The 19553-nt window shown below is 43.3% G+C and overlaps 1 protein-coding gene across 1 annotated transcript in view; it reads left to right on the forward strand.

The window, feature by feature from the left end:
* The first annotated feature begins 16466 nt into the window (after positions 1-16466).
* PRDM6 (PR/SET domain 6) overlaps positions 16467-19553 on the forward strand; it is a 71892-nt gene continuing 68805 nt past the window's right edge. Inside the window, exon 1 of the mRNA XM_005142400.1 lies at positions 16467-16992. Coding sequence (XP_005142457.1) covers positions 16467-16992 — 526 coding nt within the window. The remainder of the gene's footprint in view (positions 16993-19553) is intronic.

Raw genomic sequence — 19553 nt, forward strand, 5'->3', positions numbered from 1 at the left:
AGAGCAACATTGTACTCTATGATCTAGCTGCCACGAATAGGATTTTAAGAATAGCAGCTTTACCAAAGGCTCTATTCATCACATTTAAGATCATAGGCAAAGGAAATAGGTTCACTTCTGGACCACTTTCCACTGAATGACTTTCCAGAGTGAAATTCATAAAATAAACAGTCTGAATGCTGCAGTGCTGTGGCTACTAGCAGTTGCAATTGCATAAGACCACTGCACAGTTTTTCCTGTGCTTTTAGATGAAGCTGTGGTCTTTGGGCTCCATCCTTTCTAGATGAATGTCGTTAGTTCATTATGAATTATTGTTGCTTGTGCATACCACATACTTCATACAACAAGCAGGGAAAGCTGAAGAATACCTAGGACTTTTAAATCTTGCCTACAAGGCTCATGCCCCCAGTGATAGAGAGACACTGTTAACTGTGTTGGAACAACTTCTGATATGTGTTATAATTGTGTATGGATTGCTGTTTGAATTTGTTTTCCAGGTTTAAGCTTTCAGGTTATTTCAGTACCACGATAGAAATAGGGCTGTAGCTGAAGCACAGAATCATAATCACTGTGAATGTTAAAGTTACAGGTATCCTGACAGCACATAATTCCTCTACAGAACATGTCTCCATGCCTTTCTGTAAGTCTAAATCAAATTATCTGTCTTTGTGGAACTTCCTGAGAGATCAGTGGAGAACACAGCTGTTTGACATGTTGTAGAAAAAACAGCCATGGAATAAAGTAAATCTGTTTTCCTGTGTTGTCAGTCTGCCTCAGTCCTACACTATCATCAATGATCTCATTTTAAAGCATTACACTAACTTTTTTTTCTTCTTGTGTTTCTTGTGTGGGCACTACACTGCTCCCTGTATGGTGCAGGAACCTTCTCTCTATGTCTTCTGTAGCGCAGGTTAACTTTTTTGTTATTACACACACACACCTCCCCCTTACTGTTGAGATCATTTCAGGTACTCTTACAGCATGTCTGATTTTTCCCTTGTACTTCATAATTCTCATCCTTTTTATCTTTAAAGTTTAATACTCAGCTAACATCAGTTGAGCAACTTTTGAGGCAGCCCATGTGAAGGAAAACAATATAAATAAAGCTGTTCTGACATAGGTTGTCACCTTAGAAGTGCTAGGGGTGTGGACAGTGCTTTATAAAGTCATCTGTTCTTCAGCTGCTGGGAATTAAATGTGACAGTGCAATCTCTATTTGTGGTTAGCTATATAGGGCACAGGCATGGGAGACTCCAGTGCCCTAATTCTGTTTCATAATGATTCTGTTTGTGACCTGGGATGAATAGCAAACCCCCCCCCCCCCCCCCCGATGCTACACATTGGTTTAGCTGTTCACCTGACATTTGTTCCATTGACTTCAAAGAATATATTTTTGTGTATGAAGTCTAAATCCATACTCACTCCATGTAGCATGAAGACCTGTTTTTTTCACTGAGACTTGGTTTCTTTATCTAGAGGATAGTCACCTGCTATATTAGTGATATTGATAAGAGGCTTTGTAGATAAAAACTGTGAAGGAGGTGCTAATTGCCATTATTTGTTTTCATTTTTTCCTGCCATTTATTCTTGGATGATTTTTTTAAAAAAAAAAATAATCTGAATTGAATAAAGTCAGAGTAAAACTTAAATAAGATGTGTAATACCTTACTTTCTATTATTTTTTAATGAATATAATTGTCTGCCAGACAAAAGCACCTTCCTTTTATACTACTGACTACTTCAGGAAGTTCTAGATTTTCTCCTAAATATATAACAGCCAAGCCACCCTCATAATGTCCTAAAGAGCATACCACTTCTATGGACTTTTTTTTTGGCAGATGTAGTCAAATGAATGTTCTGGGCTACAAGTTAAATGCTGTTTGAGTGCTTCTTGACTGCATGTACAGTTACAAGTTTGGACTATATAAATATGTTCCGAGATGTTTTGAAACAAGCCAGATTTGCTTATTATTCCAACCCAATTGCTGGTCGGGCAGTCTGCCCTACTCTCTTGTAACTTTTTATTGCAGGGAAGCTGACTAATCTGGCTCTTCCTCCATCAACAAAACTTTGTGAACTGTTCACATCCCACTTTAAGAACAAAATTAAGATCATTGTGAGTCAGCTGACCTCTAACGAATCTGCCAACACTAACAATTCTGTAATTCCCAATCTTGAGCTTGTCACAATTCTCAAGCTACAAATGCTTTAGGCATTTTATGCTCCAACACCTCAGGGCACTATTATGTTTTGCCAAATCTTTGTTCTAAACAGTTACAGTTTTTCTGGATTCTCTAATCCCTCTGGGTTCTCACATTGTTAATCTTTCTTTTATGGTAGAGAACTTCTTAATAGTGCCACAAAGTAAAACAATTATCAGTCCAGTTTTTAAGAAGAAAAATCTGTTACGATTGGAAGATCCAGCATGTTGCCATCTAATATTCAATCATTCTTTTTTAATTTTTTTATTTTACTGATTGTAACACATTGCAAATGTGGCAATGTCTTTCAAAGAAGGTGTCTCGGTTTTCTGTTAGGCTGGACCCTGTCTTGTGCACTATGAAGCAATATTCCTAAGAGTTTATTTTTGATCTTAATACCCTGACAGATGATGAATTTTTTGCTGCTGCTGCTTGACCTCTCTATTTACTTTGGCATTATTTTGATCACAATAGAATATTAGGTCTCTTGGCAACCCAGATTAATTTAGCTCTTGTTTTCATTGAGATCTATTATGCACACAGTCATTCTGCCTTTCTGTCCCTCTCTCTCATAGCAGATATACACAGGCACACACACTGAAGAGTATCTTCTACATACCATAGCACAAAGCAGGCAAGCAGAAGGGGTCTGGCGCTTAATAACCAACTCTCCCAGCCAGTGTGTGGGTTTATCCACTGTAATTCAATTAATGTAGACTATTTCTCATCAGAAGGTATGAAAGCTTTTTACAAAGATGCATAGTAACTACTGTCTCTGTAGATACACTGTTGCAGACAGGGAAATTTGCCTGTTACATTACTTGGGAGGGTAGCTAGTCAGGGAACAGAAACCAAGATATCAGTATCAACATATAGTATGGTGAAGAAAAGCATATCATTGCTGGAGTTTCATGGGTTTTTCATCCATCTTGTCCGAACTTATTTATATAATGTAGTTTTGTGCACACTATTCCAGATACAAACAAGTTTAGGTCCTATTTCTTTTAGTCTTTATCTGTCTCAATAAAAATCCTGTACATTGTTTGCAAACTTTCCAGGCCATTTTATGTTTACAGCACTACCAGCTGGGTATCCATGTGCCAGGATGTAATTTAATGCTATACAGTCTGGCAGGTCTGTTTAATTATTCAGGTGTTAGATCACTTCATTTAGCAGTGCAGTGTCTGTTTTAGCACTGATATTTTGCTCAACTTTTCCCCAAAATGTAAAACAAAGACAAATAAATCTAAATCATTAGTTGCTGGCTTCAGAAAGGAATTGCACCTAGTTTCCTTGTTTGCATTCTTTATCAATACTCCTGGTATTCTTGCCTTGTAAATCAAATGCCCTTTTTTACCAACTTTTATCATGCAGACAACTAAAAGATATTATTCGCAGCCTTTTTTTTTTTGATACATTTGATATTTGTTGTGTTTCTTGAAAAGACTGCCAAAATTCACTCCTCTTTGAAGATCATATTATTTTAAGTGTTTTATATAATCATGTCCTCTTAATGTCAACATCTATTCTCCAGAATGTTTTGAATTTATCTGGGATATTTCAGTAATTGATCTGACTTTCCTCGAGTAGGAAGAAAAATCTTAAAAGCTTAGAAAAATGAAATCTTAATTCCATTCCTTTTGGGTAATTTTTTCCTGAGATTTGTAAGAATATATAATACATTATGATTGTATTTAATAAAAAATATATTTTAGATAAGTCCAGTAATCAAGCACTCAAGCTATAAAATACTAGTGATTTTTATCACAGATTTATGTGGCAAAATGCTCCAAACATGGCTTTTACGTGGCTGTAACGATAGCATAATGAGGGTTGTGTTTTTCATTGTCTTTCAGATATCCTATATTGTATTTGTTCTTTTGAGGAGCTTCAATGTAGCCAATCCTGAAAACTCAACCTGTGTTCTAAAGAAAAGCTGGGGTTTGTTTTCGATCACACCATACCATGCATAATAAAGATTGAGAGGTTAGCTAATAAATCTGCTTATCTTACATAAATGAAAAAGTATCTAGCTCATTCTGCCACATCTGTGTTGATTCTACACAACTACCAGGAATTAAAAGTGCTAAAAAAATATGTTTTAGTCACAGAAAAATAGAAAAAGGAAGAACAACCTCAAGGTATACTCAATATAGATCAGAAGGAAGGCTGTTGGAAGGTGGCCTTTTTATAGTCACTTTGCTGACCACCGTCAAACTTTGATTTTAAACAAATGTAATTGTACCAGTCTTGGTGTGAAAGGTTTAGGAACTGTTTTCAATGCAGTGTAAATTTACCATATTACCAATTAACAATAATAGCTTTCTTGAAATGGTAGCTTCTACATGCTTATTCATACTAAGTGGCTACATTTCCCTAACTACTCTTTTTCTCAGGTATATACCTTAATCATGTGTCAAGTGAAAATATGTTCCAAAATTCTAGTGAATCAGATCTAATAGATCCAGTATTATACCCTGTTTTATGCAGAGTCTATCCCTTCTGACTGACCCACTATTTATTTGCAATCTTCTTAGGATAGAAAGGTAACATATTACATAGCCATCAGATTAAATTCCAGAATTCTGTACCTGTCAATATGTGCAGATTTTACTACAACTTAATAGAGCGAAATGTTTTGTGACTCAATTTGAAATTGTGTTCAGGAAAGATTATATTACCTACATCTTACCTAGATCATTAATTACCTACATATTACCACATCAACATACCATTTCCCTTTCTAGAAAACTCTTTTTCACAAAAAAAAATGCGGAAAATAACCATTGACCACACTCCATGTGAAGAGATATACACTCTGAAAATGTGACTTCAAATTTTTTTGTTCAAAGGTTAAGAAGGGTTTGTGGAAAAACTGAATTCTCCCGCTGAACCTGAAAGAGGTTCTCAGGTTATTATGAATTCGGTCTGTGAATGTTACCACCATGTGTATATAATTAGGCAAAGTTAAAAAGAAGTAATAATTATTTTGTCTTTTTTTCAGGTCATGTGAATGAGGAATCATTTTCCCTCTAAATCACTATTCAAAAGAATTACTGTAGCCTTTAGCCATGGCATAAATCTCTATTTAGATGATTCTTACTGCTTTTGCCCAAAGTATGTGATAAAAGCATGCAAATCTTCGGCATTTGCCCTCAATAGCAAGCTATGCAATACATCCTTGATTTAAAAATGGGAACTCTGTACTCTGAGTGCTAGATAGTGTTTATTGTAACGGTTGTCTTGCTGAAATCACTGAGACTCGGGATGTGCTGATTGAATCAAAATTTACCCATTTTTACTAGTCTTTATTCTTGCTTATCAAAAATTTAAACAAAAAAGAAGACCTTACACAGTAAGGGAGCCTCTCAAAGCGTATGTTTTGTGTTTCCTTAATATATCTCCTACCTTTCAGTCCTATTATTTTTGCTTTGGAACTATTTATATAGTCATAAAAGAAATACTTTAATATAACATTTCTTTATGGTCTGTACCACTTACATTGTTCCACAAGAACTGAAGGGAGTCTAATGTTGCAGCTCTATGTTAAATCTGTAAAGCCTTTCTTTTGAAGCTTTGCAGCCTGAAAGAACTAAGAAAAACATCAGAACTAAGAAAAGCTCAGGAAAACATCATCTGTACCTTTTTTTTTTTCGTCACTGCTTTTGTATCTTTATATTTCCTAATTCTAATTTCTGAAATAAGTGTTTCTGGGCTCTCTTGCTAGCTACTCAAATCTTCTCCCTCTGCTCTTCTCTATTTTCACAAATCTGAAGAACTCTCAGGAGGTTTCATGAAAAGCCAGACTGCATGGTGGGCAACCAAATCAGGAGCCAAAATGTCAGGAAGAATACATTTGTAAAAGTGCATGCCAGGGTTTCTCAGGGAAAGCAGAGTTTAACAGAGCAGAAGGATGAGATCAGGAATGTACCCACCTCTCCTCCTAGAGATGAAACTGGAATTGCTGTTCAGAAACAGAAAGAACAGCAACGTGACTGCTGAAAGTAATTTTTTTTCCTAAATCAGTTTGAACTATAAAAATATTGCAAGTTTTATTTAGATGGTTGTGGTTTAGATTAGATTGGATTTGTGCGATGAGTCTGTTTTTTTCATCTTTATAATAAAACTCACTTGTACCCTGAGTGATTAAATAGCTAAGTTAATGTTTTTATGTTTTCAGTCAGTGGGGTTTATGGCACTTTGCCTTAAATAGTACCATTGTATTGAAGTGTGTGGCATTTTTTAATAAGAATAGACAGGGAATTATTCTAAAATGTAGATTTTTAATGTCAGAGGACACTAGGTTGACTGCTTGGCATGCAGTATAAGTCTGTTCTACCAGAGAAATGGGTGTTTTCATATCAAAAATCATGACAACATTCCAGAATACTATGAATCCATTTCAGATAAATAATATTTATCACACTGTCACACAGTTATCTAGCCATATTTAAGAAGTGTAATTTGTTTTTCTATGTCTATTAAGAAGAAACATGAGTAATAATTTATTTGACTTTCAGAAAAAACTCTATTGAACTGCATATACTGCTTGTTCTTAATCATACATTATATTGGCAATATGACTTTGACTTTTTTAACCATAGAATCACAGAATGGTTTGGGTTGGAAGGGACCTTAAAGATCAGCTAGTTCCAGCCTTCCACTAAACCAGGTGTCTCTGAGCCCTGTTCAGTCTGGTCTTAAACACTGCCATTGATGGGGCATCCACAGCTTCTCTAGGCAACTTGTTTCCTGGAAATATAAATGTAATAGGTTGAGAATACTAACTTTTGGAAAATTCAAAATCATAAAGGCTGTAGTGGAAACAATAGTCCTTACGAAGAGTTTTTCAATTTAAAAAAAAACCCAAACATTATATTGCAAATAAAATTTAAGATAAATAAACAAATAAATTTTACAGTTTTATGTTTAGTAGAATTTTTCTTTTTTTTTCTTTCTTTTTTTTTTTGTTGAGAAAAAAAATCCTAAAGTTATACCAAATGCCTTTTTGGTAGAGTGGTAGAGGTCATTTTGCAAGTTGCACCCATGTTCTTTTGAGTGTCATAGGCTGTGTGTATTGTAGACTTTAGTGTCCCACAAAGAGCATACACAGAGCATTTCTCAGTGTAGATGTATGTGTAAAGAAATTACCAACTTCTGTTTATTTTTATCTTCTCATAGTTAAAAATTATAGCTTGTTCAGCCAGCAGAACCAACAGTCTGGGAGGTTGCTTCCATTCAGCACAAGATTTACATTAACCTGTCTCTGAGGCTGTTTTGCATTAGTCTGGCTGATATACTCTGAGTAAGTACGTGACTCCTTTTTCTACTTCTGTCTGAAGATTTTAAGCTCCAGAAGAGATGTGATAGTTTTTTAGGATGATAGCTTCTTATGCTCCAAGAACAAATTTGACAGTGTAAGTATAATACTGTGGTTAGGTTACCAAAATATGAAACACCTGTACCTTACTACTTACATGTTGTCCTATAGACTTCTGTATAAACTGTCGAAGAGTGCACTTTCTGATATTGTAAATTAAATAATGAACATAAAAGAACATCAGAAAATCAAATTGCATAGTTTGCAAACTGTGTAGTTTGCAAGCTCCAAGACCTTCAGGCTATGTTCTTGTGACAGTCTGAACAATGTGTCTTAAGATCTCTGTAGTGGGCTTCTCTTACTGGAACAAAAGCAGCAATGGCAGTCCTTTAGGGATTAGGTGGAAGGAGATATCCCATAATTGTTGCTGGAGGAACTGCTTGTGTACCAGAAGTGGAGTGTGGGAGGAACAACATTCCAAGGTTTGATCTTGGTTTAAGGAAGGAGCTGAAGTCTTGTGATCACAGTAGTAGCTGCAAGGGATGAATTGCATGTATAGATTTGACACTCTTGCAAGTGAAGATGGTTTATCTGGTATCTCTGATGTGTAAGATTTGTCTGCAGTGATTGTCAGACAGAAGATTAAACTTTTATTCAAGACATGTCATCCAGTCATCCACATGGAGCCAAAGCGAGTGCCAGCCGAGTCCTCACATTCTAGTCAAGTTTCTCTACCGCTTCTAGCCAATAGCTGTACTGTGGACAGTTTGCAGAGCAGAGATCCAGATGGCCAGTGCCTAAGTCTCTGGTGTTTTCCTGCGTTGTTTGTTGTCAAGAAGTCAGATGGAGATTTACAACTTGTTGTTTATTAACCCTCCATTTCCCTCAATGGTTATTCCACTGCCATTGTAGGTGTTACCTGATCCCAGCTGCTGTAGGCTGGCTCCCACTTCCTTTGTCCTTCCATTCTACCTGTATATATCATAATGGCATGATTTGCCTTGTTTTTTTCTACTTGATGCAAAGTCATGTTCTGGTAAAGTATCTGTGTTTTTATTTCGAGCATCAGGAATTGCTACAAGCACATTGATGTGCTTAATGTTATGGAGGGTTCTCTGGTTTACCTGGTCAAGATTTTCTGATGTTTATGACATAAAACTGATTATTATTTTTTTTGTCTAGTGGCAGATTTTCCTGTGGTTGTTATCAGTGACAGTTGAAGACATTTTGATTGCTCTGTGTTGAGTATTCACTTTCTAAGGTCCCCTGGACATTTTCCCTTCACCAGTTCATTTTCCAGTGCAGAGACCCACAGTATCGTTTGTCTTTCCATTTCAATACCTATGGTATGTTGTATTCTGGAAAGTTGTTTAGGGTTTTTGTTTTGTTTTGTTTTGTCTTTTCTACTAAAAGTCTCAAGTTTGCCAAATGATTTTTTTTTTGGGGGGAGGAAGCAGGAGATGGTAGGGCTCTTACAGCAGACAGTAGAAAGAAGAACTTTCAGTTTTAACTTTTTTGGACTTAGCTGTTCCACAGTTTCCTGCAATGGTAATGTACTGAACTCAGTGGTCAGCGTGTTTCTTTTCACTCTACTCTTTCTTCTTTCTAAATCCAAGAATCAGAACTTGCATTGCCAGTGTAGCAGAACACCTAACCTGTTCCAACCAAAATGTGAAATAGCTCACAGAATCATGACAAAGAGCTTTGTGCTTTACGATGGTCTTTCTCTAATGTCTGTTCAGCTGGATGGAGGCTAAGTAGCTGTGATAGGATACAGAGAGCCTACTTGTTTTCTCCAAACAAAGGAGTTAGCTCCAAGGGCAGATTCAGCACAAATGCACAAGGTAAAATAGCAAGGCCAGTCTGGTTGTCAGAAGGCAAACAGGAAACTAGAAAAACTGCTCCTTATTAATCAGAAGGGAAGAGTGCTGGATTTCACAATGGGGTGCTTAGGCAGGTTTCTGGCCTAAGGTGTGTGGTCATTCCATGTATTTCCATATGTCAGCTCTTTTGGTTTTTACTCCCTTGTAATGAATAATTCATGCTGTAAGATGTCAGAAAGTAAACCTTTCTGCAGAAAAGTACCAACTGCAGTATGATTTCTCTCTATCAAAAAGTCAGTTCTTTCACCTATGTGATCTATTCTTTGAGCACTTGTATTTCTGTGTTCAGTTCTGGGCTTCAGTTGCCATGAGCCCATAGTTCTAGATAGCATCATAGGAACTAGTTGACCATTTGAGGAAGTGAAACAAATATTTGTCTGGTAAAGCTCTAGAAATTGAACTAAAGCAACTATTATGGAGCTGCAAGAGCTCTACTGAGTTCTTGCAGCTGTTGGTTCAGATATTCCTCCTTGAAAGTCCATCTTCACATGCTCTTTGATTTTATTCTTTACCTAGTAAACACCATTGCTGATAAGATATTATACATTAATACTGCTGTAGCAGCCCCAAATTTTCTGTTTGGTGTTAAAGCTGGGACCAGATATTTTTCACAGTATGCACAGTACACAGCACACATCTTCCAATAGAGCTGTTACACTCTCTGCACATCCTTCTCTACACATAAAAGTTTATTGAAACAGTTATTCCTGAATCATGATATCAGAATGAACACTTGTATTCCAGAATTTGACTTACTGAAGAAAGTCCCACCAGCCAGAGCCCATGAATGGGCTTACTTTAAGCAAAATATCGTTTACCAGACATAGTCAAAAAACACCCCAAAACAAAAAAACAAAACCAAAAAGACACCCAAAGACTGTTTGCAGGACAGGTATTTCAGACATGTTCTTGCAGCCTTTTACCATGTGGTATGCAAGGCAAAGGAAGACACCATCCCTGGTTTGAATTTTTGTTCCCTGGGGTCGTCAATTGTTTCCTTTCCTCATTAATAGATTCACCAGTAATTTAAGAATGGATAAAAAAAAGGGTGGGGCGAAGGCAAACCTACCAGAGTGCAAACCTAGAAAAAATATGTTAGAAAAGTATATATTGTGAAAAAGCTGTTCAGTGGGAAATATAAAGTGTGAGGTTTTTCTGGTTTTTGTTTCTTAAACATTGAGTCATGATTATGAGGCTAAGCCAGAACTGAAACAGAACCCCATAATTTCCATTTATTTCTGCAAACATTATGGTAAAACCACAGCATTCTCATGACAATACTAAACATTGAAATGCTACTATTCTTGAGTTTTGTCCAGGCCTTATCATTCTCATGTCACATGTAAACAATCATATTTAATAGATTCCATATTCATGAGAGCTATTTTTAGATTAAGTACAGGAAAGTTCTTGAGACTATGTCTTACAGTTTGAAGTAGTCACCCAGTGTTGCTTAAGCATTCAGAAAGTTGAGTCACTTAGTTAAGGAAAGCTTGACATCAGGGATTGTATAGGTCTGCCATTCAGAGTGCTCCCTTACTATAAGTAAGTTTCTGAAACTATGGCAGATTAAATACATGTAAGAGCGTGCACTCAGCCATGAGGGAATAAAAAAAAAAAAAATCACAAAATCTGTGTTTTACTATGTCAGGTGTGCTTAAAGTATTCTGCCTATTAATCTTGTTATCACCCATAGAATGAATTTTAAATTGTATAATCCTATCTGGAAAACTATCTTAATACACTGTTAGGGATTAAATTGTGTATTTGTTTTGAAAAAGCAGACAAACAAAACAAACCCCAAACTCAGAAGGATATTTGAATAGTTAATATAATTCTCACATAATTGAGAACACTTTCAGATAGGCTATGTGTGAAAGCCGGAACAAAATGAAGTCAAATTTGTGACGTTTTAAGTTCAACTACATGTATAGCCTGTCTTGATTTATTTTCATTTGGTCTTTACAACCGAGTAATTCCTTTTCTTGTGCCATCTGCAGTGTGCCATGCTTGGAGCAGAGCTTGTTTTGTTGATGGACATAAATATTTGAATCTGTCTGTGAGGGGGATTTGGTGGCTTGGGGAATTGTTAATAGAGTATAGAGCATTTCACCTCAAGGGTCACTAGTTCACATCCGTATCAGGTCAATAGTGGCAGAAAGTCATTATGCATCTGGCTGGCATCTGCTTGGTGGCCACTGCCAGATCATTTAATAATCTCAGCCAAGATCCACGTTTCCAGGTGCCGTATGCTCACCTCAGAGCAGAGCCCTGCAGCAGACCTCCTCTCCCTGTGTCTCACCACCTGCTCCCAGGGAAGGATCCCAGTCCCTGCTTTTAGGGACCCTCTAATTCCTCCCCCGACACCCTAGACCGGGCTCTACCAGGACCGGCTCTTCCCTTGGTCTCTCTCCCTCCCGCAAGGCACTGAGCTGGCAGCAGAGCCGCGGGGTGCCCCGCCCGGTGTGTAGTGGGGGGGACAGACCCTGCCGCCATCCCGGATCCCTCCCCGCTCTGCCTTGGGGGCCCGTCCCGGCCGCTGCACGGCACCGGCAGCGACAGCGCGCCCCTCGCTCCCGGGGTGTCACACAGAGGGCACGATGTCAGTGAGGGGCGGTCCCGGGAACTGGAGTTTTGGTCCGGTTTTTACCCGCCCCTGCCGCTCCTCGGCCGCTTTTGGGGCAAGACGAAGGGGGAGGGAAGCGCGCGGCTTCAGTTCAGGAAGCTCTCGGGAGGTGGCGAGTGCCGCCAGGCTGCCCGGGGGTGGCCGGGGATGGGCCGTGCTGAGCTCTGCCGAGCAGGACGCCGGTTCTCGCTGGCTGTATCACGTTTAAACCATGTGTATGGAAAGAGGTCCGTGCATGGTGGAGCGCCTTCCTCCATCCCATCTCCTCCCTCTCTTCTTCTCGTCCTTCGAGGGATACTAAATCCAAGCGGTGAGATGCAGGAGAGCGCGAATCCCTGTGAATCCCATCTGAATAAATGTCTGTATTAATGAATTGTTAACTCGGCCGCTCATGACCTTAAAACTGGAATGAGGAGACGCCTAGGGCAAGAAGGAAAACTGCTGAATCCTTTATCGGACTCCTGTCAGAGGTAACCGACCATTTGTCTTCCCCAGATCAGGAGAATTAATTAATATGAAAGGCAAACTTTTTAATTGTGTGTCAAACGAAATCAGATAGGGTGTCCGCGACACGATCCCTTCCTAGCGGGGGTTTAGCTTTCTTTTCTACCCCCAGCGTAAAATTAAACCTTCGAGTTTCCAAAGAGACGGGCATCCTTCCTGAAGGTTATTAACAAAAAAAACCCCCAAAACAAAAATAAAACAAAATACCAACCAACCAAACCAACGAAAAGAAATAAAGGAAAAAAAAAATCTCAGGGAAAATGATGAATTTGGGTAGTTAATTTATCGATCTTGGCTCCTCTTCCCGCTTGTTTCATTTTAGAGGTAATTAATCAATGAAGAAAAACACCACCGTGCTCCCCCTTTACATTTAATACACTTACCCTCCTTATTTATTTCTTTTGAACAAATTCCTAGCAAATATTCACCAAACGATTCTCAGGCAATGGATTTTTATAAAGGCTTGATCGCTTTCCAAACGGTCAATGTGATTTGTTTCAGTGCTCGTCCTCTAAATAATGAAAAAGCCTGAGAGGAGGAGGAGGCAGAGTTAAAAACGGCTCGAAGTCTCTTTTTTTTTGGTGGTTTTTTTTTTTTTTTTTTTTTTTTTGGAGGGGTGTGCTATTTCTGTTTGGTTTTTTTGTTGGGATATTTTTTTCCTCTGAATCTTTGCATACAGAAGTCACATCCAAGAGGAAAATAAAATTTAAATTAATAAATAAATAGTAACAAATGGACCGCAGACAAACTGCGGGGAGACAAAAGGGCTCGCACAGCCCGCTCTGACTGGGGAAGCATGACCAGAGGTCAGGGCTGGCTGAAGCCACCCCGGGGAGGAGCAGGTTGAGGGCCAGGCAGCCCCCTTCTCCCCCTGTTAGCTCTGCTCTTCCCGAGGGGTGAAGGGGCTGCGTGCAGCGGTGCTCTGGAGAGGCCGGGACAGGAGCCGATGCCTGTGCAGATGAGATACGCAGCTCCACTCCTCCCCGCGTCCTTCCGTGCCTCTCCGCCGCTGCCCCTCAGCCACTCTACCCCGGCGCGGCCCGAACCGTGCCTTTGGTTAAGGGGACAAACCCGAACAACGAGGCTCATGGGGCCGCCGGCTCCCGCCCGAGTGACCGAGAGCGGCTGCCGGGGCTGCTGCAGCCGCCGGCCCTGAGGACCGGCGGGAGGAGGAGGCTAGCCTTGTGCTTCTCTCTCCCTCTTTCCTCCCGTTCCTGGGTCCCAGAGTGCCAGGCGGTCTGTAAATGTTATTCTGCCACCTCGATCGCTCGAAGCGCTACTTTTCCAGCTGTAAAACCCCCAACAAACCGACACTGTAAGAGACTGAAGTCCTCCTAATATGAACCCACATGGAATATTTCTGCTAACAACTCGAGGCAAGTGCAGATATTGACAACGTACTTAAGCCCGTTAGCTAGTAGCTTTCCCCCACTTCATCACGTTTTTCTAGCTTGAAACGAATTTTTAGAGATTGATGCCACTAAACGTAATTCGATACTCTTAAAAGATGTCCGGTGAGGAAAATGGCAATAACGCAGAGGCACATAAAATAAATAAATAAATAAATAAATAAATAAATAAAACTAAAAGAGACGAAATGGGCGGAATAGAATTGTGACCAGGAAGGAGCTGGCCAAGGACGAGACGCTCTACTAACGCTGTGAGGACGGGAAGGACGGAGAGCTCCCGTTCACAGCATAGCGTCCGCAGCAGCGCGGTGTGCGAACGCGTTGGCACACGGACCGCTGGAAGTAGAACTTCACAGAGCAGGGCAATGTGGCGAGAGGGCTGGAAACTTATTGTATGTCTCTCAAGGGAATTGACCAAAGACATACAGAAGGTTTTTATAGGAGACTTTACAATCCATAAAACCCCGTGGGTTTTTTTCCCTCCTATTCGTGTTTGCCTTTAACTTAGGTGTTATCAATCTATACAGCAGATGACGGATGACCTTGTCAAAATAATGCCAGTCAAAATATTTTTTTACCCAGCCCTACTCAAATTTGTGTTAAAATGTCCTGCCTTAGACACAGACAAAGTCTAAACAGCAGCAGCTTTCCCAGGCTCCGCGAGAATGAAGGGTAGGAAAGAAATAAACTAGAAACATGATGGAGGGAATGGTAGAAACAACTATCAGGGGCACACGTTATGTTCGGAAGCAAGGGTGCTCTTGGTGGCAACGTGACACCTGATAGTGGGGGCATTTCTGACACCAGAGAGAGGTTTAGGTGACATAAGCGCTTAGTGTAAATATTTCGTCTTAAATGCACGGGATACCATATACATGCCATATATATCCTAGGACATTATAGTTCTCGTCTAGTTTTTCTTACAGTGTAGGAAAGAAACTGGAAAAAATACTCACTGATACGTGAGCTCAGCAACTGAGCAGCGGGGAGGAAAATGCCTGTTTTAATGCAAAGTGGAAAGAAAAAGTCGCTAGAGATGAGAAGTTTCTTGCCACAGGTTGCACTTCTCGCTCTATGCTGTAACCGAGGACGGAGAGAAAGAGGGAGCCGTGCTGGCGCTCGAGGGGATAAGGTCTGAGGAGGGAGAAGTTCTAGGGAGCTGTGTACCCTCATCTGTGTTGGGACCTCCTGGGGAAGGTCCCGGGCAGCCGAGGGGAGCGGGAGGCAAGTTTATCCCAGGAATTACGAGTTAAGTAAAGTAGGTGGGACAGCACCAGTACCGCGAAACTTGCCGGGGAGGTCTCTGAAATCCACCTTAGCCCCAGAGGGACAAACGGACAGTGAGACGAGGCTCCTGCTCCCGGGGGCCTGGCAGGATGCGAGCCGCTTCTGGCTTGGGCAGGGAGCCCTGACCCGGAGCTGGGGACCTTCTGCCGGGTTAAAAGCCCGGTTCTTCCCGGGGTACTGTGCTCTGATAGCTGGGAAGGGAAGGAAAGAGAGAGAGAGAGAGGGAGGGACGGGCGGACGGAGGACAGAGGGAGTGAGAAAGAGAAGGGGAGGGAGAGGGGGAGGGAAGGAAGGAGGAGGGAAGGAAAGAAAGGGATACCTTTAAAAGTTGAGCAAGGAACAAAGTGGTGGAAGTTGCCAAAAATAGGGCACTGCATTCAGACTCCCTGGTAACTTCCCGGTCCATCCCCTCCCTCCCGTACACACCACACACACTTGTATTTTGCGCTGTCGTAAAACCCACGTGTCTCTCCTGGAGTCTGCCAGAGCCGAGCCAGGAGCCCGGCGCGACTGCGATGCGCAGCCACGGCAGAGGGAGCCCGGCGGCGCTTAGCTAGCCGGTCCCGGCACCCGGGGGAGAGTCACCCCGCTTCCCCGCGGACAAAGACAGGGAGAGACTCTCCTTTTAGCCCTCCTCCCACTGGAAGGCTTCTGCTACTGCCTGCACCGCCGCACGCCCACAGCTCAGCACCTATCCTCCGCATCCCGCTCAGGTAAGGCAGCTTCGTGCCGGGGCAAACAGGCAGGGCCTCCGCCCCGCTCGGCACAGCACGGTACAGCCGTGCCACGGCGGGTACATCCCGGCAGCGCCCTGCCGCTGCCGGGCCCCGTCCTCCTTCTGCAAGGGCTGCTGTGGAACGCAGAAGGAAATGACTCGCTTGTGTGAGTGGGGATGAAGTTTCCTCCTCCCTGTTGTCAACTTTCAGAGTCATTTGCTCCCGCGGACGGAGAGAAGGGAATGAAAGGGAAAGGCTGAGTGCAGGCGTCCTGCTATGCCCCGGGCGGCGGCTGGCGAAAGCCCTGCCGCGTCTCCCGCCTGTCCGCCCCGGGGGCTTTTCAGGCCGAGGCTTTCTCCTACCGAGCTCGGCAGGGGCCGGGAAGCAGGGACGGTGCCGCCGCCGACCCCGAGCTGTCGGCGTGCCCGAGCACGGAGATCAGAGCAGGCTCGGCCCTGCCGAGGCGGGGCGGGGGTCTCACGTCCGCTGTCCGCTTCCTCTCTGCTCCGCAGACAGCGCGATGCTGAAGCCCGGCGACGCCGGCGGATCCGCTTTCCTGAAGGTGGATCCCGCCTACCTGCAGCACTGGCAGCAGCTTTTCCCGCAGAGCAGCCAGCTCAAAAGCAGCGGGGCTCTCGTTCAGCTTCAACCGCCCGAGAGAACCGAGCCCTCAGCTGACAGCCTCCGCCAGCGTCCGGCCTCTCACTCCTCCGCCTCCTCCTCTTCTTCCTCGTCCACTCTGTCTTCCTCCTCCATCTCCTCCTGCGTTGCCGCGGAGGCCGCTTCCCTGGCCGGCCTGACCTCGCTGCCTGTAACACAGCTCCCAGTCTTCGGGCCTCTGCAGAGCTCCGAGCTCCCGGCCGGGGGAGCGCCCGCTCCCCTGCAGGGCAAGGACGTGTGTGGGGCCGGCAGCGGCGGCAGCAAATGCGGCGAGCGGACTGCAGTCCGGTTCCGGTGCACGGCCGAGGAGCTGGACTACTACCTGTACGGGCAGCAGCGCATGGAGATCATCCCCTTGAATCAGCACACCAGTGACCCCAACAACCGTACGTATCATGCCCCTTACCGCAGTCCCCGACCCCCTCCCTCCGCCTCTCCCTGCTCTGGGGCAGCCCAGGAGCGCTCCAGGCTGGAGGTCCGCAGTCGGTACCGCAACCGCTCTCAGCGTGAGAAGTGTCTTCCGCCCTGCTCTCCCCTCCCTTGAGCTGCTTTTGCGTGGTTCCCAGGGCTTTCGGGAGGCGGGCGGTAACCCCGTTACAGTAATAGCTGTTACTGCCTGAAATCCAGGTCCTTCCCTGGAAGGTACACTTCACGGGGAAGGTGGCTTTGGGGTGGGTTTCTTCCTGAGGACTGCTTAGGAAAGTGAATTCAGAAATGGTTCAGAGCGGCTTGTGAAGAAGCTTGTCTTTTTTTTGCCTTGCTTGTTGCATTCTGCTCCTGCTTGAAAATCCTGGGCTTTGCCGAACACCCAGAAATCATTTATTGCTCCGAGCTGGGCAGGAGAAAAGTTGCAGTTTTCATCAGATAGACTGGGGCAAAGTTTTCCTCCCTCTAATCGGGGAGTTTCCCTTTCAGACCTTGTTAACACCTAGCTAGTTTTAGTTTTCACCCCTATGGAAAAGCATGACATGATCATTTAATAAGAAAAGCTGGTTTTCTAGGAAAAAAAAGAGAGAAAAGGAAAAATAAGTCGTCTGCCTGTGTGTGAGAATTCATTTAGGACTTGGCGGTTAGAAAACGTTTAATACTGCTGTTGTGAATTATAGAGTTGTGGGGGGTTGTGGTTTTTTTTCTGGAGGGGGGAGAGACACCCCTATTATTAAACATCTGTATCGACTAGAGGTTAGCATCTTGTTCTGACTGTCTTTTCTTTCTGTATCTGTTGATACTATGCAACCGAGGAACTTCACTGGGTGAAAATAACTAGATAAACTATATTAATTTTTCAGACTTATTGCTAACTTTCAGAGCACATGGATCTGTCCCCGTTAAAACACTGAAACATGGCTTCAGCGTATGCACTTTTAATCACTGCTTCAAACAGCCCCTTTTATCCCAAGGTTTCTCAAAACTCTATTTTTTTTTGTCCTCCTCTCTTCACCACCCTGAAATGTCTGTTTGAGGACAGCTGTTGAGCAGACAAACGATACCCCAAACCAGCGACCCTGGAGCACATGCCCTAGCAAAACGCTGATTCGTTTAATTTTATTTTAGATGCAGAGTTTGTTTTGAAAGTTTCCATGAAACTCTGTTGCGCACTAGTGAAACTGTGTGGATGCTAGCATAGTCTTAATCACTCTGTGCATGTGTTAAAGAGCGAAAAGAAAGTTGACTGAGTTTGGTAGCGATTTTTCTGCCTTCTTAACATTATAAATCTTTCTATATTGTAGACGGACTTTGTTTTTAGCCACTTCCTCGTACCTAGTTTCACCCTCTAGTGAAGCGTGTTAGTGTATTTTCTACTCTCGGGTGCAGAAAACTTGATCTCATAAATTACATGCACTTAATGGAATCTGAAATAAATCGCCAACCGAACAGTTCAGACATGCATGTTTTACTTCTTGGATAAGCTCTGTAAACCTGCAAGATAAAGGTTTTTAAAAGAGAAAGAAAGATACAAAAGTGATGGCGGCGTTGTGTTTTCAAGAAGGAAGGGGAATTATAGCAAGCCGCAGAGTCGCAGACGACACCGGCGTAGTTTCTTGCCCAGTGTGGTATTAAAAGTGGTTGCGGGAAAGCAGAAGGGACCTTTGTGAACGGCGTCAGAGCAGACCGGGACAGCGTTCGCCGTCTGAAGGACAGGCACAGTGCTGGCAGTACGGGCCCCCTTGTTTCTTCTGCAGTGAGATCTAAACAGTCTTACCATGGAACTCGTTTAAAGGCGGCTTTCGTTCCAGCGGTTGTTAGCTGTCTCTGAGCAAAACTTCTGATGCAAGTGTCTCAAGCTTCTGGGACCAGGTGCGTTTACTCTGGGCAGCTAGTCTGAAACAGAAAAAGCCGGCTGTACGTGAGGAAGGAGCGTGGGAATCGCGGTTCTTGCCGTGCCCCCATACTCCCCTCACTCGTTCGCTCAAAGGCTGCAGGTCACCGGCCTGGCCACCCCTCCTCGGATCCGCGATTGCCTCAGGAGTCACACAGGGGGTCCGGGCCAGGTGGGATTTTCAGCCATCTCGACTCCGTCCCGCATCGGAGATGCCCATTTGAGGGACAGGAGGTCGGGGTTGCGTGTGAGGTGAGAAGCGATCGCCTTCGAGTTACACTCGCCCGCTGCACTTCCAGCCCCGAGCCGTCCCACCGACACTGCGGAGCGGACTGCCCGGGTGCGGGCGGGTGGGCACTCTCCCCAGCCTGCCCCATGACAGCCGAGGAGACCGATCTGTCGCAGGTCCTCCGGCTACCGGCCGGTTTGGAGTTGACAGCGGGCCCCTGGCTGCTGCCTGTCCCTCGGGGTTTAGTTGCAAGTGTACCACCTTCGCAAGGCAAGAGAATTCCCCGTTCTCTCTTCTTTCCCAAACGACCCCCAGCGCCGAGCTTCCATCTTCTTCTCCGGGGCAAACCGTATTCCCTGAGGAGGGACGCACCCGCCGGGTTCACTCGGCGCGTCTAG

The sequence above is a fragment of the Melopsittacus undulatus genome, chromosome Z (assembly GCF_012275295.1).
Source record: "Melopsittacus undulatus isolate bMelUnd1 chromosome Z, bMelUnd1.mat.Z, whole genome shotgun sequence".
Classification (NCBI taxonomy): domain Eukaryota; kingdom Metazoa; phylum Chordata; class Aves; order Psittaciformes; family Psittaculidae; genus Melopsittacus; species Melopsittacus undulatus.